A 24,890-nucleotide genomic window follows, 5' to 3' on the forward strand; every position below is an offset into this window, starting at 1 on the left:
TTGCAGTGTGCAGGATGGCTGCCTTACCAGGCTGGAGAGGTGCTGGCATCTAGCCAGCCTCCTTCACCTCCCAACCAATCTCCACATTCCTAACCACAGTCTCATGGGAAGTGTGGAGAGGGGCTTGCTTTCTGCATTGACCCCATCTTGACTCAGTGTATCTTGGAAGGCAGAGAGGAGGTCTGGATGCTCCCACCCAGAGGCGGCTAGTTAACTGCCGGTTTTCATAACACTCTGGGAAGCAACGGTTGCTGCCATGGAGAAGCCAGGGAAAATGCTTCGTGGCAACCATTCCCAGGAACACAGCCATCCCAACCACCAGACCACCCTGGTGTGCCCTTTCCACCTCCTCCACTTCCCACGACATCCGGAATCACATCCAGCCCTGCCCTCTGCCGGTTCTTCCCTTTGTAAACATTTGTGGAGTGTTTGCTAGCTCCGCTCTGTGTCCCAGGGCTCATGGCAGGGCCGTAGAAGGCACAAGAGCACCCACCCTTCCCACCTAATGTCAGTGCCCAGATTTCTCAAGTTCTGTACACAATCTATTTTGAGTGAAAGGACTTCATTACCAGCAAGGATTCCACAGACTCTAGCCTAAATGGGGAAGAATGGGAGTTGCAACCTGGGACTCGACAAAAACCTGAATCTCCCAGGACATGGTAGAAACACACTCTGTGTGGTGTCCTGTCCTCTCCCAGCTTCTCTCCCTCCTAGTGTCTATGAGAACTTCCAGCATCATCTTCCTCTCTTCTCCATAGGCACTGTCCTTCTCTGCCTCTGGTTTCTGGCTTTTGTACCATGCCTATGCCAGGGACAAACTCCCAAGAGCATGCCACCTGCACACCTGAGTCAGGGGCACTGGAGGGGCTGTGGCAGCTTGGTGCACTGGGTCTGGCTCTTTGCTGGCTTTTTGGGCAGGACTACCTCCCTGCTCTGCTCACTCTGCAGCCCCTCAAAGGGTTCTCTGGAGCCAGAAAAGCCTGCCTACTGTCCCTGAACATCAGGCAGCAAGTCCTACCTGGACCTTTGCCTCTGCCCTGTCTATCATCAGGAATGGTCAACTCCTGCCCTCTGCCTAGCTTACTTAAGGAGGAACAGATCAGAAAGTCTTCTTGACCACAGTGAACCCCAGAAAGCTTCTCTCTCTTTTAAACCCAAGGTCCTACACTGTGCTATTACATATACACATAAACATATAAATTACACACACATGCACAATATTCACATATAGACCCAGAGACATACACACATATTCACAATACACATGCACTTAAATATACAATGCCCACATATATACATACAACATGGATATAACACACAAAACTGCCCACACGCACACCTATGAGTACACATAGGCATGTTCATGAGCGCAGAGATGATGGTGTGTTAGTGTATGAACTTTTTAGTACACCTGAATTTTATTTTTTTGACTATAAGTTCTTTGAATGCTTGGTTCAGGCCTACAAGAAGCACTGTGCCTCCCTTCCTAACTGAGACTCCTTCACAAGGGGCTAGTGTATGGCCCCCATCACCACGGGGACTGCGAGAGGTAAGGCCAGTGCTACAAAGTGCCTCAGATGGGGCCTTGTGGCCTCTTTTCTAGCCAGCTTGATATGGGTTCCTACTGCTTGCTTCTCCCTTGGATTTGAACCTGGGCTTCTAAGACAGAGTAAGATGGGCTTACTGTCCTAGCAGCTTTGCTAAACAGTACTGCCTAGGAACATTCAGGTGTATGCTACTTCAGCTTGACACCCACTCCTAGAAGGAAGATCCTGCTAAATGCACAAAGAACTTAAAGAATGGAGAGGAGGCCTCAGAGAAAGAATGAGTTGGTTCCTGGGGGAATTCCAGGGGACCTGAATGGCAGGGTCACTACTGGTTTGGTCTGGAAGAAACCAGACATGTTGACTTTTCTCACAGTGCTGCTCTGGCCACATGAAAGTCCAGGAGGACTCATAATTTTCCTTCCTATGGGCCATAGTACTCTGTGGCAGAATGTGCTATCTCTGACTCTGACTACCCAATCCCCCCTCAGGACCAACTCACTGAGGTACATCCCTGTTCCTTGGCGGCCAGGGCTGATGGGAACCAGAACTCCTGACAGACAGGGAGTCCCCCTTTTATCACACAGGACAGACACTCCCTAGGCTTAGGCTCCATCTGTGTCCCAGAGAGCCCTGCTCCTGGCCCCATAATCAGCGGGCTCCACAGGGAGCTGCAGCCTACAGAGAGTCAGCTGGTTCTGCTCCAGCCATTCTGGCTGTGGTTAGATGTGAGGGCTTAATCGATGTGGAGCCTGAGATTCCCCAGACAGGATGGCAAGGGTTCTGAGCCTCATCAGGGGACTTCTATCTCACCAAGTCCTTTAAAGTTTCCTGCGTACCTCACTTTACCCTTTCTTTACCTGAAATCCACAGGCTTGATGAAGTCAGTTATAGACATGTTTGTGGGCTCAGGGGCACTACCTCCCCTAGGAAGCTCCACTTTGGAAGGGATCACAGGAAATATGAATTTCTAACCTAACTGCTATGTGTATTCTGATGGGAGTTCAGTCCATGAGGCCCCCTGATGCATCTCAAATGATGCTTCTCCCTCCTTCCCCAACTCTCCCTTTTCCTCCCTTCTTCCTCTTGATGTAGATCAAATGTCCCATGGAGAACACGTGGCCTCTGCTAAGGGCAGAACAATAAAGCCCTGAGATAGTTGCTCACAACAGCCAGAGTCTTCCTACCATACACAAGACAGAGACCAAGGCTGTGGGCTGGGCAGTATGTCTTTCTATACAGCTAGGGTGGTGTGGAAGGCACATAGACATAAGGCCATACCAAGTCAGGCTATGTTTCTTTGACAGAGAGGCAATGCTGTGTTCCCTAAGGTTTGAGAAGGGTGACTGAGGAGCCTTATATCCAGCAGGAACTCAGAAGTTTCAACAGTCATGAGCAAGTACCTGAACACTTTTTGGCTGAGGACTTAACTCCAGGCTGCAGACTTGGGGATATTTCCACTTAAGTGGTAGCTGTGTTGTAGGCTTTTCCATGGTGAGGCATTTGCAGGCCTCTACCCTTGCCCTTGCTCAGGCCTGTCATTACCTCAGGGAAGCAGAGGATAAGGTGGTTCTCCACAGTCTAGCAAGTTCAGTTTTTTCCCCTGGGGCATCAATGGCTACTCCCAGGGACCTGAAGCTTTAGGCCTCCCACTGCTGCCTCAGGCTAGGCCTTGTGCAGCCTCCACATCAAAATGTGGCCCCAGGGAATGTCTCTCCAAGGTCTGCCTTCAGATGTGTGCTCCAGGGAATGGCTCTAAGGCCAGACAGGCTGAAGCCTGCCTGTAAATATGTGGCAGCAGGAAGGAGACTCTGCTCGGGAGGCACCTGGTCTCCTCAGCTCTAGGGTGGGGCAGATGCTGTACTGAGATGATGAAAGGTTTGTGACAATTAAGATCAGGGACTGGCCAGCTGTGGCCTACAGGCCAGGTCCAGCCACCATTTGTTTTGTCAATGAAACCATGAGTTCATTTCTATATCATTATGGTTACCTTTGTGCTAGTGGCAGAGTGGAGCAGCTGTGACGGAGGCCAATGGCTTAAAAAAAAAGACTTTGTAGACAAAGTATGCTAGTCACTGATCCAGCTACTAGGGAGCCCAGCACAAACTGTATCTCATAGAATCACTTCAATAATTATTGTTGTCATCAGTGGAACAGAAGTTGGTGGTAGGGACAGCTTAATTTCTGGCCCCAACTTGATTAAAACCAAAGTTCTCTTTCATTGGTTTATGTGATTGGTTTCCACGTTAAGACTTTATTAGGAGAAATTATTCATTCACGCACCCCTTCACTTTCAGCACCAAACCTAATCTTTCCCAGGGCCCTGAGCTAGAGCTGTGTCTTGAGCAGTATTCTCTAGGGTGAGTGAAGCCTACTCCAGTATAGAGGTGGGGACCACAACCACAAAGGATACAATGGTGGCAGGGGTGGGGTGGGTGTGGGTGTGTCTGTCTCTTGGAAATTCCCAGGTGTTTCTCCCATGCTGAATAATTTGACAGCCTTGGGGCTGGAGAGACGGCTCAGAGGTTAAGATCACTGGTTCCTTTTCTAGAAAACCTGGGTTCAGTTCCCAGCACCCACGTGGCAGCTAACAACTGTCTGGAACTCATTCCGGGGGATCTGATGCCTTCTTCTGGCCCCCAGAGGCATTTCTACCTACATACATGCAGGTGAAACACACACATAAAAAAATAAATAAAAATTTATAAAAGAGCTTGCTGGCCTCATGCATGCAGAGCACCACAGTTTGCTCTTACTGATGCCCCACATCTGGTCTCGGGGTCCCGTTGGTTGGCCCACACGGTGGCTCAAGGGAAAGTATATTGCTGCTTCCCTTGTGGGGTTTGGACCCCCAGCAGGGCAGGCACTGTACCCAGCTTCTGCCTCACCTCTAGGAACATCACTTTCTAACCCTCTTATCCAAGACCTTGTTCCTCGGGCCTCCAGACCTTCTCAGACTGTCCTACTTTGCTCTCTCCCCTCCCCCCAACTACACTGTGCCCTGCTCTCTGGATCCCTGGGAGAGTTTCTGCGGAGTGGAGCCACCTAACAGAGCTTTATGTGCTGATGACAATGCTCTATAACTAGGCTGTCCACTGCAGCAGCGATTAGCCACATGTGGCTATGTGTGACATGTGGTCGTATGACTGCATGGCTGCAGGTGACTTGGTGACTGCACCAGGCAGACAAGGTGGGGCTGATTATTATTTCATTCTAGTTTCTCCATGTGGGGAAAGTCTCTTAAAGCGCTTCTTCAAAAGTGAGTGGAAGTGCAGATCCAAAGAGCTCTTTTTATCTTCACCAGAGCCCAGCACCATGTGGTGATTCATAATCTTTCCTCACACCTGCCAAAATGCTTACAGTTCTGACTGCTCTTTCTCTGCTCTGAACTCTGAACCACACAATAGCTTCCTAAGGCAGGATCCATTACCTGGACAGGCATACAAATCCAGAATGTCACTTACTCTGGAGGGGTAGAGTATGTCCCCTTCACTGGATGAACATTCTAGAACTCCGTGGAAAGAAAGGTATACACCCAGATGTCTACGATTAGCTCAGCTCTGCAAGGTCTCTTGTTAGCCTTTCTGAGTCTCATGCACAACGGGAATATCAGCATTTGTCCCACCGCCTCCCATGCAGCGGGTACCTTGGGGAAGGCTGTTGAGATATCTCTAATTGTTATTAATATGTTTTTATTTTCTCACTTACCTATGGATGCCTTTCTTATTGGTTCCTGACAGATTCCAGCATTTTAATCCACTTTCAATTAAAGCACAACCCACTATAATCATTAAGATTATAGAGTTTAAGGAATGTGTGTATGTGCACATGTGCAGGCCCTCGTGTGCACATTCTTGTAGCTTGGAAAGCTCCCCTTTCCTGGAACCCCAGCTGGATACCCCTAAGGGACAAGTATGTTCCAAAGCTCAGGAACAGCATCCTCTGGCTCCAAGCCTTCCCCAGGGAGGAAATGTTTAACACATGCTTCAGTGCAGATCTGTAGAAATGAGCCATGATCAGGGTGGACAGAGGTGCAGAGCAGAGAAAGGGGTAAGAAGGTGTTATTAGAAAGACAGGAAGTTGAACAAAAAAACTTCAACCCATTCAAAGCCTTTAGTAAAGCTATCAAATTTAAAATCAGCATTGGGGGTGTGTGTGCAGAATTATGCAAGCAAGAACTCTAAACAGATTGTGGTGGCTCTGATAGTTCTTACCTCCTGGAATTTATACCTTTAATTTTTGAGACAAGGCCTCCCTGTTTCTCAGGCTGCCTAGAACTCAAGATCCACCTGCTGTTGCCTCTGCCTCCTCAGTGTTGGGATTACATTCATGTACCACCATGCCTGGCTATACCCTTGTTTCGTCCCTTCTTCCTACATTGTATAGGGTAGCTCTGTGTGGCTAACACAATAGGGCACAAGGGGTGACAGGCTGCTTTTGAGAGCAGCAGAGTAGGTTATAAGAGAGCAAGTGGTTTCCAGCTCTCTCCTCCTTTCCCTGATCTTTGTCAAACTGACTCTGTTGTCTCTCCCTATCCTCCCTCTTTCTTCCTCCTCCTCTCTTCTCCTACATCCCCCTCTCCCCCAACCCCACCCCGCTCTCCCTCTTTCTCTCTTCTCTTTCCCCTTACTCAGTCATGAGCAGCCTACAGAAAGACCCAATTGTAAGGAAATAAAGCATGCAACCCAAAGTCAGGCAAATAGGCCTGCTAATATCCACAACAGGGAACTTGCTGGTAGCAGGTCTGCTGAGAGTTTGTCTTTAGTCTCACTAGAGACCCAGAAACAGCCCAGCTAAAGTGTTCTAGATTCCTGACCCTCAAGGAACTGTGAGATAACAATTGTTCATTGTTTTAGCTGCCAATTTGAGGGGTTAATTTGTTACACAGTATGAGATAACCAATACACCTTTTGGTGCCTAGAGATTCTGCCATAGAAAATCCTCAAACATGGGAGAGGCTCAGCATCTAGGAGGTAGGCAGGAACCAGGGTTTTGAGGCGAGTGTTAGTGAAAAGCTTAGGCTCTGTGAAGAGATCAAGTAGAAACATGAGCTTGGGTTGGACCACTGTGAAACTTTATGGGCAGTGACATGGGTCACTGGGACTGCAGGAAGGGCTCTTGCTGTAGCATTAGAGTTGCTGCAATGAGGGGAAAAGAGAAAATCCCTCCCGTGGTTCTGTGACCTTGCCTTGAGATTTCTAGTCTGAGTGTTGAAGATGCTGTCTGGTTCCTTATTGCTGGGCATAGTAAGATACAGGTGGAGTGAGACAAGTTAAAAGAAGGATTCTCTCTCTCTCTCTCTCTCTCTCTCTCTCTCTCTCTCTCTTACAGTTGTGGTTAAGATTTTCTCCTAATAGGTGATCTGGATCTGCTGATAGGTTTGTTTTCTGTACAGAGACTTAATTTCCTCATCCTCATCCTGTCCTTGTCTCTCTCATCTCCTCCTCTCCTCTCTCTCTCTCTCTCTCTCACACACACACACACACACACACACACACACACACACACACACAAAAAGGTACCAGAGCTTGCTAGTTTTGAAGAGTTCTAGACTTACCAGATGGTAGACGATGCTAAAATTAGGAAATGACTTTGGAGTACAGATCAGATGCTGGCACTCTTATGAAAGCACAGTCCGAAGATGAGGCAGAGCGTGGTGTGGTAAGATTCTTGTCAATATCTTGGAAAGCGCAAATGTGGCATCCCAAATGTGGTACTGCCCAGCACCATTCAGTGTGACAGAGGTGCCTAACTCTTCTTAAGGGTCACTCTCTCAGATCTTCCCAACCACATAACAAAGCTCTAAAAAGTGGAAGGGTATTTCCCTTGCCTAAGGTAGAGAAGGTCTTTGAGAGACTTGAAGGTGGGCTTTTTCAGTGGTATAGAATACACAGTAGGCTCCAAAGATGACCTATCTTGCTTTTGAAAGAACTGTATCAGTGGGACTGGAAGCACCTAAGACTACTACATGAAAAGAAACCACTGGATCCCCTTCCCTCAGCTAGGAAGTCAGCTGAGAAAACAACTCAGCTGCAAAAACACACCACCCTTCAGAGGCAGGGAGGGGTAATTTGGAGGAAGAACCAAGAGTTCAGAGTAATCACTAGGCCACTGACCTGGCTGAAGTCACACGAGGAACGCCGGTGATAGAAGATATAGCTAGAGCCACATAGAGCAACTCCTGGTAGGAATAGGGTGGGATTCTAATAAGGAAACACCAACATTTGCCTGGCTGGATTGCAGAAGAGCTGTAGACATAACTTATGTGCTTCTTGCTTTTCTGTTCTTGAATGGATGTCTATGGCAGTGACCTTATGTCCATCCCAATTATATGTTGGGTATGTGTATGTGTGTGGGCACAGCTACCTGTTCTCTTAAATAAGAGGTCCACAGATCTAGAAGGAACCAAACTTGTGGAACTACACCCAGAGTCTCATGAACATCTGCATGACCTCTATTGATGGGATTCTGGATTCTGAGCTGATTCTGTCACCAAATGGGACAGGGGGAGAAGAAGGAATATTTTGGATGGAGGTGAATGTAAGAATGTAAGTTACTGGGGAGCCAGGTGGGCTGTGGCAATCAGCCTCCCACATAGCCCCCAGTGAGTCTCACGTCCTAGACATTTGTTCCCGTAGAATGTCCCCTTGTACTACATCAAGATGTGCCAGTGTGACCAACAGAACATGGTAGAAGCGATGGCATGTCATTTCTAAAATGAAGCTGTGAAGAACACAATGCTGCAGTTCCCATCTTGGTGTCTGTCTGCCTGTCTATCCATCTGTTCCTTTCTTGGGTTGTACTCTGGGAGAAGTTAACTGCAGCCATAAGCATGTCATGAACATGTATGTTAAGAGGCCCACCTTATAATCTATAGCTAGCAAGAAAGCAAGATCGGCCAACAATGGAGTAAACTAGGAAGCAGATCTCCCAACTGCAGTGCCTCTTCCAACTCCAGCTGAACCCCAAAGGCTGACAGCTGGACTCCAATTTTGAGAGAGATCCTGAGCCAGCGCTTTCTAGGTAAGCTCTTCCTGGATTCCTGACCCTTTGAAGCTGTATAGGATTATAAGCATTTGTTGCTTTAAGATCTCCACTTTGGGAGTAATTTGCTATGGAGCAATAGATAACTCATAAACATCCAGGTGGAGGCTTTGCTCCATTTCCAGCAAACTACTATTGGCAATACTCAGAGAGTCCCTAAAGCAGTCACAGACACATACACACAGACACACAGACACAGAGAGAGAGAGAGAGAGAGAGAGAGAGAGAGAGAGAGAGACAGACAGACAGACAGACAGACACACATTTACTCACATACAAATACAAACACAGAGACTGAGTTCTTAAGTTTAAGTAGCCCTTGACACCATAAGCTGCTTTCCAAGCAGCTCACAATCTCATTTGAACTGCATAGAGATGGGCTGTTTGATAGATGAAACGGTGCCTTAGAGAGGTGAAGCTTTGCCTTGAGGCTACTCATCTGGTAACCCAACTAAAACCAAGTTTACAGGACTCAGCCCACTCCTGAGGCTACCTATGCACATGTCTGGAATGTGGCTCTGCAGGGGCTCACACTGTTGTGCCTTCCAGGCAAGGAAGGTATTGCCTCAAGTGGGATGGTTTTAAGCTTTTAATATCTAAAAATCCCACCTTCAATAAATATGCTTTCTCCTACCCCAAGCACCACTGACTGGGTCCCACTCATGGGAACTTCTCTGTGTAGGAAACTAGGTCATTCTCTTAATTCTAGGTGGCCATTGAAGGTACATGTGAAAATGCAAACTGGCTTGGCTTTGGTAGCCCATTAAGTCCAAATCAACCACTGACACCTACTCTACAAGATGGAGACTCCAGGGAGAACATGGAGTAGAAAGGAGTGGGGCTCATTCCTATCCTCATCTCAAGGAGGCAGGATGATTATCCCCAATTACTCTGTCAGGTATCATAGCCAAAATACACTAGAGGTGGCCTGGAACAGGGACCTGAGATTGCTCTGATGTCTTAGGAAGGGCGGAGGGATGAGGACCTCAAGAGAGAGCTGGCCCATGTGGCTCTGACAAAGGGGACCTAATGATCTGACCCCACCCCTGCCTGAGCATTTCAATGTCAGAAATGTCAGGAGAAGCCAGAACATGCTTTCTCTTTCTCCCCTAGGGTCCCTACCATGCTTGTCTGTGCCATAGCCTCAGCTTAGGTTCAAAGGCACCAGGTTTCTTGCTTAGAGAAAGCAGGCTGAGTCATCTGCACCCCAACATGCTTAGCCAGTCTGGGATGCAAGTATGGTGACCACTTGGGCCACCAGCCCCATTTCATCTGTTGGCTTTAAAAAATCATCTTTGTTTCCAGTTTATATACATGTCTTTCCCTGAGTTCAGCATTAGCTTGTTAAGCAGAACTTAATTGGGTCCTTTGTCCCTAGATCCTTGAAGCCAAAAGATAGTCTGAAGTATACTCCAGGGCAGTGGAATTCCTAAGGAAGGTGAGTGGAGATACAGGAGCCTGCCCTCTGGGATGCAACTGGTGAGGATCTTGCATGTCCTTAGGCCTCCTGCCCACCCCTGAATCCTTTGGCTATAGCACCTTCTCAGACCTAACCCGTCCTGGGCATAGTAGGGAAGGTTGGGGTGAGCACCAGCAGAGGGTAGATAAGGACTTGAAGATCAAATGGTGAGGGCAAATGGAAGGAAGGGGTCCAAAAGAGGAAGGCTGGTAAGAGGGGCTCCCAGTAAGAGTCCAGATAGCACAGGGACAGAAGTGAGTCAGGAATCAAGATGGGAGGTGAGCAAGATGGGAGGTGAGAGGGCAGGTGAGGAGAGCCAAGGGGCATGTAGGGAGAGCCAAGGGCAGGTGGGAAGAGCCAAGAGCAGGTGAAGAGGATTGAGGCAGGTAGATGGAGCAGGCCATGTCTCCAAAGAACATGGGAACCAGTAAAGGACATAGGTAGGGGCCTCTGAAAGAAAGCCTATTTGAAAGCTTACGATCAAGCCAGGTCTACTGGCACAGTAATCCCACTATTCAGGAAACATAAGGAAGACTGTAAGTCAAGGCCTGCCTGCACTACAAGAGTGAGTTCAAGGCCAGCCTGGGCAACTTTTTTGAAACCGTGTCTAGAAAAAAGAGGGCCGAGGCTGCAGTTCAGTGGTAAAGCACTTGCAAAATATATGGGAGACCCTAGGTTCAATCCCTAGTTCTCGGGGGGGAAAAAGTTATGAATTGTTTAGTAATTCCTCCAAGGACATTTGCATTATTAATGTGCTGATGACTGGAATGTTTAAGCTTCCCATGAACTGCGGCTGGTAAACTTGAGTGCTATCTATGTACAGAGGGGACCTATAGGGCATACCATTGATTTGGGTCTATCTACTTTGGTGCTGGGCCATTTGTGTCTATCTGTCTAGGCCTACTTGGAAAGCATGGGCAGTTCCACGTGTGGAGGGCACTCAGATATCTGCAGGTGCACAGAGCCCAAGTGCAGCATACACACTTAGAGATGGCCATGCAGCACCCTGGTGACCTTTCCTTCCAGTTTCTCCCATGGATGCTGCATACAGGCGTCACCTCTGGGGATCCAAGGACTGGTTTCCTGAGTTACTTTATTTCTGTTTGCTAACGTCTTGCCTATTTGAGCCCCTGCATCACTTCTGGAAACCAGGCCCTCCCAAAATACTCCAAACCATAACAGAGGCCACCCTGGCTTCCCCAAAACACACGCATTGGAATAAGTGGCTAAAATTAAGTTACTGGGAAGATTCAGAAATAACCCTCAGCGCTCAGGGTAAATGCTGACCCAGGCAGGAAGGCTCCTTGGTATTTTTAAAACCCGTGCCCGGGTCACTGCTGGGGAGACTTTGGGGTAAAACGAACCCTCATGCATTGGCCTTGTCCTCTTGGGACTAGGGGGGAGAAGGCAGCTAGAGGATGCCCTCCCCCGAGGACTGCCACTTCCCTGTAACCTATACCTTCTTCCTTTGGGCCTCCACTGGGTGGAGTTCTACAACCTGGAAAATCTCTGGTCTACTACAGGGACTTCCAACAGATGCCCACTCATGAATCATCCAGCTAAAGGAAGGTGTCCATAGGCAGGACTGACCTAGTGTTGGGGCAGAGTAGACCCTGTCTGTTGGGTTTGGCTGAAGTCTCTTTATCCATTCATTCACTCCTTCATTCCTTTGAGTGAGGTAAAGTAGCCTTCCTTTTGGTCCACTTTAAAATGGCAGCCCCCTCCTCATAAAACTGTGTTGCCTTTAAAATTTAATTTATTTTTATTTTATGTGTATGAGAGTTTTGCATGAAAATATGTAGGTGTACCACATGTATGCAATGCCCATGGAGGTCAGAAGAAGATGTTAGATCCCCTGGAACTAGAGTTAGGGATAGCTGTTAACCACCATGTGGGTGTTGGGAACTGAATCCGGGTCCTCTGCAAGAGCAGTCAGAGCCATCTCTCCACCCCACCCCCACCACATGCCATCATGAACTGTTGCCTACAAATTAATTGGCTGATGCATCCACAGGTCTACACAGAAGGGCAGTAAGGGGTCCAGGAGAGGAAGGCTGAGACCAAGAAGAGTGAGTGAAGGGAAGATTCAGGTTAGAATGCTGGTTAGGAGCACAGACTCTGAAGCTAGGCCTGTGAATTGCTTTACTTACTGACTTTAACACAGTCTTGGAAGTTAGCCTGAGTTGCTTTACTTATAGAGTTGTTCTCTACAAGTTACTTTCTTCATCCACAAAATGGAAATAAAAATGGCATGGGATGGTAGGAAGATTATATGAACTAATATTTGTTTGCAGCTCAAAACAGTGCTCTTAACATAGCGAGCCCTGGAAATGCTCATGGAATTGCTGAATGACTTTCTGGGTTGGGTTGAGGATGGGACAGGTTTGTCTCTGCGTCCAGCAGAGAGACCTACAGAATGAATGGATGTATAATCTGCTACCCTTCATAACCAGTGGATATGCAGCCTGCTACCCATTCAGAACTAGAGGATGCACAGCCTGCTACCCCTGTAAGCAGGATGTTCTTCTGTGGTGTCTGATCTCAAGATGCCCAAATGTCGGGAGCATGGGGGCTCAGTTCAGTATGACCAGGTACCTGTGTGCAGACCTGGACCAGATATGGGGAGGTAAGGTGTGTAAGAAGCAGCAGAGACACTGCCTTTCTGGAACTTTCCAGAAAGGGCATTGGTTAGTTTTACTGAGCACCTGGGCCAGCCTCAGCAGTGTTCTCAGTTCTGTCTTCCCAACCCATGGTTAATGAATTTCTGGGAAGAGACCTCTTCCATCTTTAACATGCATTCTTTGTGATACACTTGAGAGCTCAAATCACAGTCACTTTTTATAAGAAGAAAACTGTGTTCCTAGAGCATAAGGGATGGCCCTGGACCTGCCTCCAGGACTCCTGGTCCAGCATCCTTTCCTTCCCTGCACACAGGGCTCTCAGAACAAATGGTGGAAGAGGGGACTTGTATTTTCTAAGCGTGCAGTTAAAGTGTGGACTTTCTGAATATCTATTCTTACATATAATTTAATGACATCCCTAACTCTGAGAACAATAAGAAGAATATACTTGGCCAGTGCCCTGGCTGGTGAGAGATGAGGTGGACTTAAAACCATGTGAGTCTGGTCCAGGGCCTGACAACCTACCATGCACCCTATCTCTACAGGAGGCTAGGATGACTTGGTTGTCTGAGGCCTTATTTTGGGGTTCAGGGTAAAAGGAAGAGTTGGGGGCATCAGCACTTTTGAACCCATCTATAAATGCCCAGCCTCTCAGAAAAAGCAAGACGGAGACATCTGAGGTGGAATAATTAAAGCAACTTGGTGGCTGGTTTGTGGAGGTTTCACTCTGCATCCTGTCCCAGGTATAGACATGTAGAGCTGCATTAGCCTATGGCTAGTCTCCTAGTCAATAGCCCTCCTGCCCCCAGGCCACAAGGCATGCATCCTGCCTCTTTTTCAGTTGTTTTTCTTGACTCTGGGTCTCCTTGCTTTGCTCTATAGGACTTACAGGGTCCTCAGTGGGCAGAGCCATTGCCCAGGGAGTCTGCCAAAATGCATAACGGGTTATCTCTTGTGCTTATTGGGCCCATATGTAAGTGTGAATTCTTGGCTAGGGACACACTGATCCTCCCATGGGAGAGGATCCCCAGGGCTCTGTATTCCCATTAAGTGGGAGCTTGGAGGATGAACCAAGGGAGAGCGACAGGAAAGTGGTCTCGGAAGGTACATGGCTCACAGGAGAGTTCTAGCTACCCTTGATATAGATCAGGACCATTGGTGTGACAGCTGTGCTGTACAGAGGATGATGTGGCACATCATGACTTGTTCAAAGCCCGAGGGCTCCTTTTCTATCAAATGAGGACCTGGACATGTGGCTCAAAGCAGTGAGCTGCTCTTCTTTCCAAGTGAGCCCGCCTGGGGTGGGCGTGCAGGAGGAGGAGACAGCCTAAAAATAAACCCTATCTGACTCATTTTGCTCTCAATCTGACAGGGCTGTCTGCCAGGTGGGGGTCTGCCTGGCCCATTTTCTTATCTATCTTTAGCAGGGACTTAATGAGGGCAATTTCCTTGCTGAGATAGAAAGAGAAACCGTGGGCAATGCGAGCATGGATCTGTCTCACTGTCCCTGGGCTCCTGACGACAGGATGGCAGTGACAGTCACTGTGAGACTGAACTGTCTATGAGGGTTTCAATGCTGGTGTCAGCTCAGGTTGGCACAAATGAAGCAGTCACCCAAGTCGGGGAACAGCCAGAGCAGGAAGTGCCCACTCTTTGCCCCTCAGTTCTATCACCACCACATGTGCACAAGATGCCTCAGTCAGCCCTAAAATTCCATTGCTCCTTATATATTCCTTTATCATCAGTATAGCTCATTCTTGCTATTCAGGTGGTAATTTCCAATGTCACTGCAAACACAGAATTAGCAAACATTGAATTATTGTTCCTTAAGGTCCTACAGGTCATATCATTTTCACCAACCCGTCAATACAGAACCTCTTTGTGTATGTGTGTTTTCTGTTTAGAGGCTGCTTCTTTAATATATATTGTTGATCTTTTAAGATTGAACTCACTGCAGCACTGTAAGTCCTCCATGCATGAAGTTTATCCAATATTCTAATTGTCTCTGTGAGGCACTTCACAGCCTTCTTGAACTTAGGATCAGGACACAAACCTCTAGCACTTTGCTGAGGGCGGGGGGCATGTAACAGTGATTTTACTAACAAAAGCACACAAGTGTGAAAACAATAACACTAAATAGATCATGGTGAGGATAAGAGCTGAAACAAGAAAGCAAGCTGGCACAAGTGATATGCAATTCAAATTATTCACTGCTCTGTGCATGGTAGTGACAGAGTGATGGTAGAAGTATCATGAGCATCAATTTCCATGTTTCAGTACATTTTAGCAAGCAAGTAAATTTGCAATATGGAATCCATGGGTAACGAGGATTGACTGTACTTCTAATAGGAAGCAATTCATGTGAATAAGCCAGTGGTTAGATGCAGGACTGTGACTAGTTAATACCTGATCAATCCCTGGTGGACAAGACCTGGAGGACCTAATCACTTTGGTAGAATGCAGAAGCCCATGATGGACAGAGATATACCGAGGTGCTCAGGAGAATGACAAGCTCCAGAAAACTGCTGTGACCTGTAGACAGGGGACCTGGAAGCCCTGGTTGTCTCTCAGGGCTCTTGTCCATGGGTCCAGATGTGAAAACAAGAATGGATTCTGGACTGAAAGGAGGGGCCACCCATAACTACTGATGACCATCAGAGCCTGGGAGAAGGTTGTCAAAGAAGTGGCAACAGTCAAGAAGACTTAAAAAAACTATTGCTGACAGCTATGGTGGTGCACACCTTTAATCCCAGTACTTGGTAGGCAGAGGCAGGCAGATCTTTGTGAGTTCAAGGCCAGCCTGGTCTATATAGTGAGTTCAGGCCAGCTGGGGCTACAGGGAGACCCTGTCTCAAAAAGACAAAAAAAAAGAAATTACTGACAAGGGGCTGGAGAGATGGCTCCATGATTAAGAGCACTGGCTTCTCTTGCAGAGGACCCCAGTTTGATTCCCAGCACCCACATGGTGGCTAATAACTGTCTATAACTCCAGTTCCAGGGGATCCAACACCCTTTTCTGACCTCTGTGGGCACTGCACAACATGGGTGCACTTACATACATGTAGGCAATATACTCCTATACATAAAATACAAATAAAAATTAAAAAAAATTTCTGACAACTCTAAAATGATATTTTTGTACTTAGAGAAGGTAGAAGAAAGCATGAAGCTGAAAATGGAGTAGATGATTTAACTATTAAGGGATGTATAATAAAGCAAATCTGTCAAACTCCCAAGCTGGCCTTTCATGAGAGAACAAGAATTGGCCTGAAGAGGCAGACCCAGTTGGCATATCCATAGGCTGTTGAGGTCTTGCAGATCATGGGATAGGACTTTGACTTCCCACTTTCTTACCTGAGGGATGGAACCATGTTGGTCATAAGACAATGCCTCATGTGAAGTTATGAACTGCCCCTGATTATGTCCAAGGGATCTTGGAGAACAGATTCAATAATGGTGAATTTTAGGTGTCAACTTGATTGGGCTAAGGGATACCCACATAGCTGGTAAAAGACCTTTTTAGGAGCTAAGGAGGTGGCTCAGTGGGTAGAAGTACTGGCTCCACAAGTATGAGGATCCAAGTTCCAATCCCCAGAACCCACATGAAAGCTGGATGCGTAGCATAAGGTTCTATAATTCCATGCCCCTATGAGGAGAGGTAGAGAGAGACAGGAGCATCCCTGGAAAGTCATGGGCTAGCTAATCTGGCATATACAGAATAAACAACTAAGAGACCCTGCTTCAAAGTAAGGATCAACACCCAAGTTTGTCCTTTGACCTCTACATATATGTGGTGGCACATATGTGCCAACATTTGCATACACATGTAGACACTTGCACACACAGAGTTTTTTTGTGTGTATCCATGGAGGTGGTTCTTAGAGAGATTTGTACTTGAATCACTGTGCTCAGTAGAGAAGAATGACCTTCACCAGTGAGAATCAATGTGAATCAACATGTTAGGGGCCAGAATAGAACAAAAAAGTGTAGAAAGTCAGCTGAACTGACCTGCTGACTTCTTAAGTGGGACATTTGTGTTCTCCTGACCTCAGACATCAGCACGCTGCCTCTTGGATTTTCGACGGAATGATGCCATTGGCTCCCAACAGTGATTCTGACAGCACAGGGCAGACTAAGTGACATCCTGGCTGCTGTGATCTCGGGAGCCAATTCCCATAGAAAATCAATCTTCTCTGTCTCTCTTGCCACCTCCTCTCTGGATAAAGGCTATAGCTATGTGTATCTAGTTCCAAATTTCAAAATTAAAGAAATATAAATATCACCTTTTCCAAAGAGACTTGTAAACAGATGGTTTGGGAGGGAAAAGGTGATAATCAATTTGCTAGCACAGGTTTATAGACCAGACCGTCATAGACCAGACCAAATCTGCATCTTTTTTGATTCACTGGACTGGTACGGTTCAGGGAACACTGCAGACATCAGATGGAGAGTGTTTCAAGGGACAGAGGCTGAAGAGATGGCTCAGTGAAGAGCACTGGCTGCTCTTGAAGAAGACTCAGGTTTGGTTCCCAGCACTCACATGGTGGCTAACAACCATCCATAACTTCAATTCCAAGGGATCTGATGCCCTTTTCTGACCTCTGTGGGCATTGCACAATATGGGCACACCTTCCTACATGCAAACATTCATACACATAAAATAAAAATAAATAAAAACATAATCAAGGAGCTTATCCTATCACACCATCCTGGGCCTTTCTCTGACCATTAAACAAACAAACAAACAAACAAACAAAACTGTCTAGAACTCACTATGTAGACCAGGCTGGCCTCAATCTGCCTGCCTCTGCCTCCTGAGTACTGATACTAAAGATGTGTGCCACCACACTAGGCCCCGAACCTTTTTTACTTAAAAACAGGTATAGAAATGCACCTATAATCTTGGGCTAGGAACCTGAGGCAGGAGAATTACAGTTTAAGGATGTTCTAGGCTATGAGACTCTCAATTTAAAAAAAAATTGAGATATAACTCATTTGCTACAAATTCAACTCCCTAAAGCACAGAATCAATGGTTTTTAGTATATTTGTGAAGTTGTACACCAATCACCACCAACTCCAGATGTCCCATTTGTTTTTATCAGTGACTTAGGTAATGTTTACAAAGAGCTTGCAAAATCAGATCTGATAGCTGATACTTGGGATCTGAGTACGGTGCCGGAAGAAGAAGAGGAAGGGACAAGATTCTTAATTGATTCTACAATTTGAGGACACCAAGCTGTAGTCATGGTCAGTTGTAGGACAGAGGCCATGGCCACCCTGCAGTGTCCAGCATGTGGCTCGACTCTACACCCCAGGGGGATGGCTTGCTCTCCTGCCTATTGCCCAGTGGAACCATCTGACGCTAGCCGACATGGCCAAGGTATTCTTTATTTCTTCCTGTCCATCTGCTTTGTACATGGAGTACATTAACCATTCAGAGACCTCACTTAAAGAAGCACGTTAATTTGGAGACGGGCTTTCCTGTCTCCTTGGCTGCACAGGTGGACACTGTGAATGGACCGCTGATGCCTCTATTAGCTTTGCTACTCTAATTGCTGAAGGCCAGGCTTTGGAGCCTGTAGGGTCTTGTGAGACTCACGATAGTCTGCGCAGAGGATCCTTGGAACCAGCAGGTCCTGGCTTCCCACTCTGAATCAGCACAGCAGGGCTACTGAGCCACATATCTGACTCTGTTTCTAGGAACTGTGTGGGATGGCTCCTAGGGAGGGTGGTATTCCTTGCAATGTCACCTGCCTAGCTGTGGCTCTCATCCTTCACACTCTCACCTCCCTTTCAAATTCTTCTGGAATTTCACTAGTGGTTCAATCATGACCTTATGCAGGAAACATTCCAGAATCACTCTTTCAGCCCCCAGTGATGGCTCCTTATTGGAATTAGCTCTGTTTTAACTCAGATGCTACACAGACACACACAATACTCTGGTTAATTCTGCAGTCGGAGTGCCACTGTGCAGGCTCCACCTCAGGCCCTTGACCACAAAGGACATACTTTGTATGCTGCTGTTCTCCAGGACATAGAACATACCATCGAGAACAATCCTAGGTGGGGGAGGGAGGGAGGCAACAGTGCCTCACTTCGGGGAGCTCAGTGCACTGCTTACATCCCCTTTAGGAACAGCTCTTACTCCCCTGGCAGCCCCTGTAGAAATGACCCTATGCTTTGCTGAAAAGAGCCCCTCACTCGGAGATTATGGCTCCTTCTGATGATCAAGGGACATGGGGCGTAGTCACTCCATCGTAGGTCAACTCCCCTACTTCAGAACTACCTGTAGGGTTGGAACACCCGACCATGCCCTAGAGTTCAACTTCTCTCTGCCCCATCTGGCTGTCGCCTGCCACTTCCTTCTACAGGGCAAACTCTGCTTGCTTAGTCACTCCATCGTAGGTCAACTCCCCCACTTCAGAACTACCTGTAGGGTTGGAACACCCGACCATGCCCTAGAGTTTAACTTCTCTCTGCCCCATCTGGCTGTCGCCTGCCACTTCCTTCTACAGGGCGCATCCTAATACAGGCCTTCTTAAACTCACTTTCACCTAGAGTCTGTTGCCAGGCTGCAGACACTATGGCATGCAGCATTTGTTCCCTGCCTTGACACGCTCCTCTCTTAGAATGGAGCCCGGAGGTAGGAATGGGAGGAGGGTTGCAGGAACATCACTCCCCACCCTGAAGGGGCCAGGGAGTCCACTAAAGTAAACAGAGGCTATGGGCCAGGACTTCAGCCCCCCACCTAGTAAATTTGTTCTTATTCCTAGATGCTGGGAGCAGAGCATGTTAGGGGGAGGCAGACAAATCCAGCAGTCCCTCCTCATGTCCAGGTCTCCAGCTGGGTGGGGATGAAGCATACAAAGCTATATTCCTTGCATGGAATGCTTATTTATACCATTATTCCAAAATGCACAATTTTGTCTGGAATTGGTTATCTTATCTTTTATTCGTTTCCAAAAATAAATAAGCAAACAAGTGGTTATCAGCTGTCCAAATTTTGAGAACATCCTAAAGGAGAGAGCTTTCGAACTTTTTTGAGCTGCTTAATCTTTTCTCCAAAATTGGGGAAAGACATCCACAACTCAGTTTTAATCAGAGCCGTGTGAAGTAGCCTGTGGGAAGGGGAAGGGGAGCCAGAGGTTGCTGCATGAGGCAAACTTCTACCCGGAGAGGGATGATAGGTCCCAGTTTGAGAATGCCTGCCCCAGCTCTGAGGTATCACACACTTCTAGATGCAGCAATGTGCCACGGAGTCTGCAGCCATTAGACTCTAATTCTAGTCACTCCATAGGAAGACAGAAGTCACAGAGTCCTGCAGGCATTCCAAGGTGAGCAACAGGGTCACATTCATGTCCTAAGATGGAGTGACTATAGCCAGGGGCTATAGCCTGCCCCTTCCCTTCATGTGACAAATGACAACATGAGAGATGCTCTCTGGATGCTGTGCCCCTTGGCTACCATTCCTAATTCTGATCTCTTCTCTCTGTGTCACACGCTATGCCCAGGGAATGTAAGCCCTTCTACATGGGTTATGTTCAAATGCTAGCAAGGCTAGCCTGTTGCATAGACATGTCAACTACCTAGGTCAAATGTAAAGCTTTGGTACCTGACAATGCCACTTGAGGGTCACCTGCTGGGAGAGGGGTTGGAGCTGACCTGATCATATTCTATAGCCATGAATACCACAATCGCCACAGTTCCCAAGACTCAGGAGTCTTCTGTTTTTAGATAATGAGGTCTTTCAACTACATGGCTGCTTGCTCTCCTCTGAAAATCTCCACTGTTCCTGTTTCTGGAACAGGAACTCCCAGTCAAAAACGGGCCATGTTGTATTTCTGAATGGCAATGAGAGCCACATTCCTTGACCAGCACACACTTCACCTCAGTGTGTGACTGCTATCCTGAGCAGCAGTCTGACCCCAATGGTCACGGTACTCCCTCCTCAAGCCAGTTGTTGGTCCCACTCAAAACAATCTTCTTTTGTTTTAGCTGACCTCCAGTTGGGGTCTCTGCTGCCTCTTCTTCCTCCACATAAATCTTCCACAGATTTCACCATGTGGTTATTCTTTCCTCTTCCCTGGCTCTAGTCTTCCAGTCCCCTTCACAGGACATACTTTCCATCCCTTTAATCATCTTTATTGCTTCTCTTTGGATGCTGGCCCCAGGCCACATCCTTTGCGAGGTGTGCTGACCTACCCGGGGAATTTACTACCATGAATATAGTTTGGTGGATGTTCAGCATCCCAGTCCTCACGTGACATAGCTCTCCTTCTCCGACATTCCTAGGTCATGATGCTGTTTCCGGAGGCCTGCCCTCTCTAGGAGACTCCTGCAGAGCACAGCAACCTAGTCCCAAAACCATCATGTGGGCTGACCTAGATGTCAGTGCCTTGAGAAGCCTTCTCCTTTGTATGCTTGCAGACTCATGGCACCTCTGAGACACACACTATTAGACAGGGGAGATGGGACAGAAAGCCTCTGCTCTTCCCAACTCTTCCCAGGCCATTATAAATATCATTGCTCCTTTAGAGGTGCTCCCAATGTCCTTCTCCACCAAGAACCTAGAAACTAAGAATCATCCTGTGTGATGCTGCATAGCAAAGAGGTGGTATGGGCCAGGCTATCAATTGTACCCTGGTCAGGGCAGGAGCAGGGCTTGGTCCAGCTTTCCTGGCACAGTTTTCTATTCTGGTGCCTGGTGGTTCCCATTCCTCACCCAGGGTGGCCTGCTTCCCAACTAGCTGGACATTCATTATCCCCTGTGAATGTTTTTAGAACTAGAAAATTCACTGCTGCAGAGAGACATTCTACCTGCCCATCCTCTGTCTACTTTCAGAGCTGTGGTCACAGCTATGATTCCTGGTTCAGGGCCTGCATGCAGAGTGAAGGGTCAGAGGCCCAGCTTGGCCATAGCCATGCAGCACGAGGGCAGGGGCTCCTACTTTTCTTAGTGCAGGATGTCAGCTGGCTATTTCCTGTATCTTAGAGAACATGCTCTGTTCATTAAAGGTAAAACCACAAGCTATCACCTTTGTCTAAGAATAAATTCCCTATAGAGGAGCACCTCATTTTAATTCCTCAGGCATAAGCCTTCTGGTTCTTTGTTTGGATTCCCATCCAGAAATATTTTTTTGCACACTCAAGCTAAATAAATAAATAAATAAACAAATAAATCACCCTTCCTCCCCCTTTTGTACAAATGGCTGCACACAGTATGATTCTGCACCTGGATTTTTTCATTTAAACTGTATCAAAAAGACCATTCCACATAAGAATGCCTTGCAAGCAGTACATGCATGCATTTCTCTGATGCTCACTTAGTTGCTTGCTCCTATCTGGGCCATCTCGTGACGCCTTTCCTGTCCCCTGGTTGCTACCCTGGACTATAATGGTGACTGCAGGGCCGCCTTGCAGGCAGTACATGCAATGCATTTCTCTGATGCTCACTTAGTTGCTTGCTCCTATCTGGGCCATCTCATGACGCCTTTCCTGTCCCCTGGTTGCTACCCTGGACTATAATGGTGACTGCATGCCTTGCAAGCAGTACATGCATGCATTTCTCTGATGCTCACTTAGTTGCTTGCTCCTATCTGGGCCATCTCGTGACGCCTTTCCTGTCCCCTGGTTGCTACCCTGGACTATAATGGTGACTGCAGGGCACAACTCATGCACAAGATAATTCCCAATGACTAGGAGACAGAAAGGACAGAAAGATGGATGCTGTTGGATTTGTGAGCTCAGAGAGCCTCCTGGAGGTCATATCCCTAAACATGCAGTCCATGGTCTCTATTCTTTGAGGACATGCTGCTACTTTGGGATCAACGGAAAAAGCACTTGTGATCTGCAAAGCCTGGGTAATACTTGCTCCCAGGAAAGAGTAGAGACAGTGGCACTCGGATGGACTCCTGAAGGGACCCAGTCCCTGAGCCACAGAAGGAAGTGTAGTTGGTGGTATATAACCAAGCCCACTGCGCTGTCAACTCAAAGATGCCTGACTTGTCTTACTAGTGTAAGCCTCATGTCACAGGTGTCAGTCTGAGCACAGCACAAGCCAGAGCTGACTTGCACAGGAGTTGGCGCAAGAAAGAGTACCAGCATTCAAGATGATCTTTCCTACCTTCGATCGTTTCTCCTCCTCCGGAACAGCTTCTTGGTGTGTGCAATCTCCACTTCATGGGGCATTGGGTGGTAGCCCTGTGACATGGAGAGAGAGAGGACATGAATAGTTTCTTCAGGACAGTGAAGACTGTCTAGGACCACATTTACTATGACAGCACTCAGCAAAGGACAGGCGAAGCTAGACTCTGACCACTAAATCAGACTAGAAAATGCAAAATATTAGAATGAATGAATCTCTCACTCTGTGAGATGCTAGAATTCTAGACTCAAAGAACAGAGAGACAAAGGAGAGCTCAGAATTCATCATGTCCAAGCTCTCAAATATAGAGAAGGCTATTCAGATCAAGGCTGAGTAAGTAGTTCAAGGTCTTGCAGAGAAGGGCAGCAGCAGACCCAGGGCCACCAATATGTCCCATCTTTCTCATTGGTTGGGGGCTGATTTCATGCACAATTGTCCTATGTGTCAGTCATGCCCTGCAGTGGCCATCACAGTCCAGAGCAGCAACCAGGGAACAGAAAAGCATGATGGGATGGCCTGGATAGGAGCAAGCAACTGAGATAAGCATCTGAGAAATGCATGTGTATTGCCTGCAAGGCTTTCTTATGTGGAAAGGAAACAGACCACTGGGACCCTTTCTTATGGAGCCCCAAGTCAAAGGGGTGAATATTCCCCCTTCACCTAAAAGGGGCCAAGGTAGTTAATGGCTCTATAGGCTCCTTCTCCGATCTCATTTTGTTAAAAAAAGAGAAATGTTACCACCTTCTGCTCTGGGCTGTTGGGAGATGAGTGTGCCAACTCTGAGCCCTGAGCAGAAGTAAGCTGTCTCCAAATCCCAGGCCAACCCCGTTGTGTAGTTTTACCTTTCTATTTCTTGGAAAGCATTTAGAGAAAACAGGTAAAGAGCTAATTGCCTTTCTAAACTTCAGAGGAGGGACTGGGAGAAAGTCTAAGGATGACTTTTGCATACTGCCCTTATGACAATTCCTTATAGATTGACATCAAGGTTAGAGAGTGACCTGCTTAAATGCAAGGCCAATCCCACCAAATACTAAACCAAGGCAGAATTATCTGCAGAACCTGGGCTGATGGCCAATTCCATTCTTACCACCTTCCTGCTACCACCACACCTGACAGGAAAATGTATTCAGGTGGGGATATGTTCAGGAGCACTATCGTTCCATCCCGGGCCACTGGGCTGGAGTAGAAGGACCTAAGACTGGGGATCTAGGGGAAAGAGCCCCTGGCTGAGGCCTGGGATAACTGAGTACAGGTCTTCACACTACCTAGGCCTACATAGGGGATAAGAGGAGTCACAGAGCCAGGCGTGCTGTAAAGTGGTAAGAGGGGGTCTGTTTTGCCCCAATCCCCACTTGGCAGCCAGGGAGATCAAGGCCCAGAGAAGTCAAGCAGCAAGTAAGAGCTGGGCTGCAGCCCCCTTTACTGATACTACGCTAGAGGAGAGCCTCCCTTGGTCTGACTTCACAGGGCAGGGTAAGGGATTATTGGTGGCCCTGGTAGTGCAAGACTGGCCAGGTTGGTGGACCTTCCAGAGGGGTGAAGGAGGGACAACAGATCAGGCTGACACAGGGATCTTGGAGCTATGGTTACTTGGCCCAGACTTCTATTGAGTCCAGGGAGTGAAAGACATTTTAAACTATTTTAATGATAGTCCTTCCCTCCCACTCCCGGTCTTTCTTGCCTCTAACAATCTAGCCAAAAATGCATGAAGAGATTCCGGGCTCCAGGCAGCTACAATGGGCCTCTGGGACCTTTAGGATATGCTTTGTTTAATGAGTTTCTCAAAGGATATTATTTGTTTTCTTAAATATTCAACAAAAACAAGGAAAAACACCAAGTCTTCCTCTCTTACTTCCTTTCTCCCACCCTGACCAGGTCCTGGTCTGGCTCCCTTCCCTTTCTTCTTCCCTCCCTCCCTCCCAGCCTCTCTAGGTCACCGAAGGCACATACTGGGCGTGCCTCTGGTAGACAATGGTCAGGAAGCTGAGACACCCTCCCAAGCAGACCCCGAGCTGGCGGCAGACTGGAATCTCAGCTCTGGGGCTGAGGATGGAGCTGCCCATAGTGCTTGGCACAA

At 47.5% G+C, this 24,890-nt stretch overlaps 1 protein-coding gene across 5 annotated transcripts in view; it reads right to left on the reverse strand.

Moving 5' to 3' along the window:
• The window catches only part of Ctif (cap binding complex dependent translation initiation factor), a 301,545-nt gene that overhangs the window by 125,104 nt on the left and 151,551 nt on the right, over positions 1-24,890 (reverse strand). For all 5 annotated transcript variants that reach the window (XM_017796323.2, XM_017796324.2, XM_008825890.3 and 2 more), the window contains exon 7: positions 22,793-22,869. In XM_017796323.2, the coding sequence (XP_017651812.1) occupies positions 22,793-22,869 (77 nt within the window). The remainder of the gene's footprint in view (positions 1-22,792; positions 22,870-24,890) is intronic.

Source organism: Nannospalax galili, unplaced genomic scaffold (assembly GCF_000622305.1).
Source record: "Nannospalax galili isolate Female #2095 unplaced genomic scaffold, S.galili_v1.0 scaffold169, whole genome shotgun sequence".
NCBI lineage: Eukaryota > Metazoa > Chordata > Mammalia > Rodentia > Spalacidae > Nannospalax > Nannospalax galili.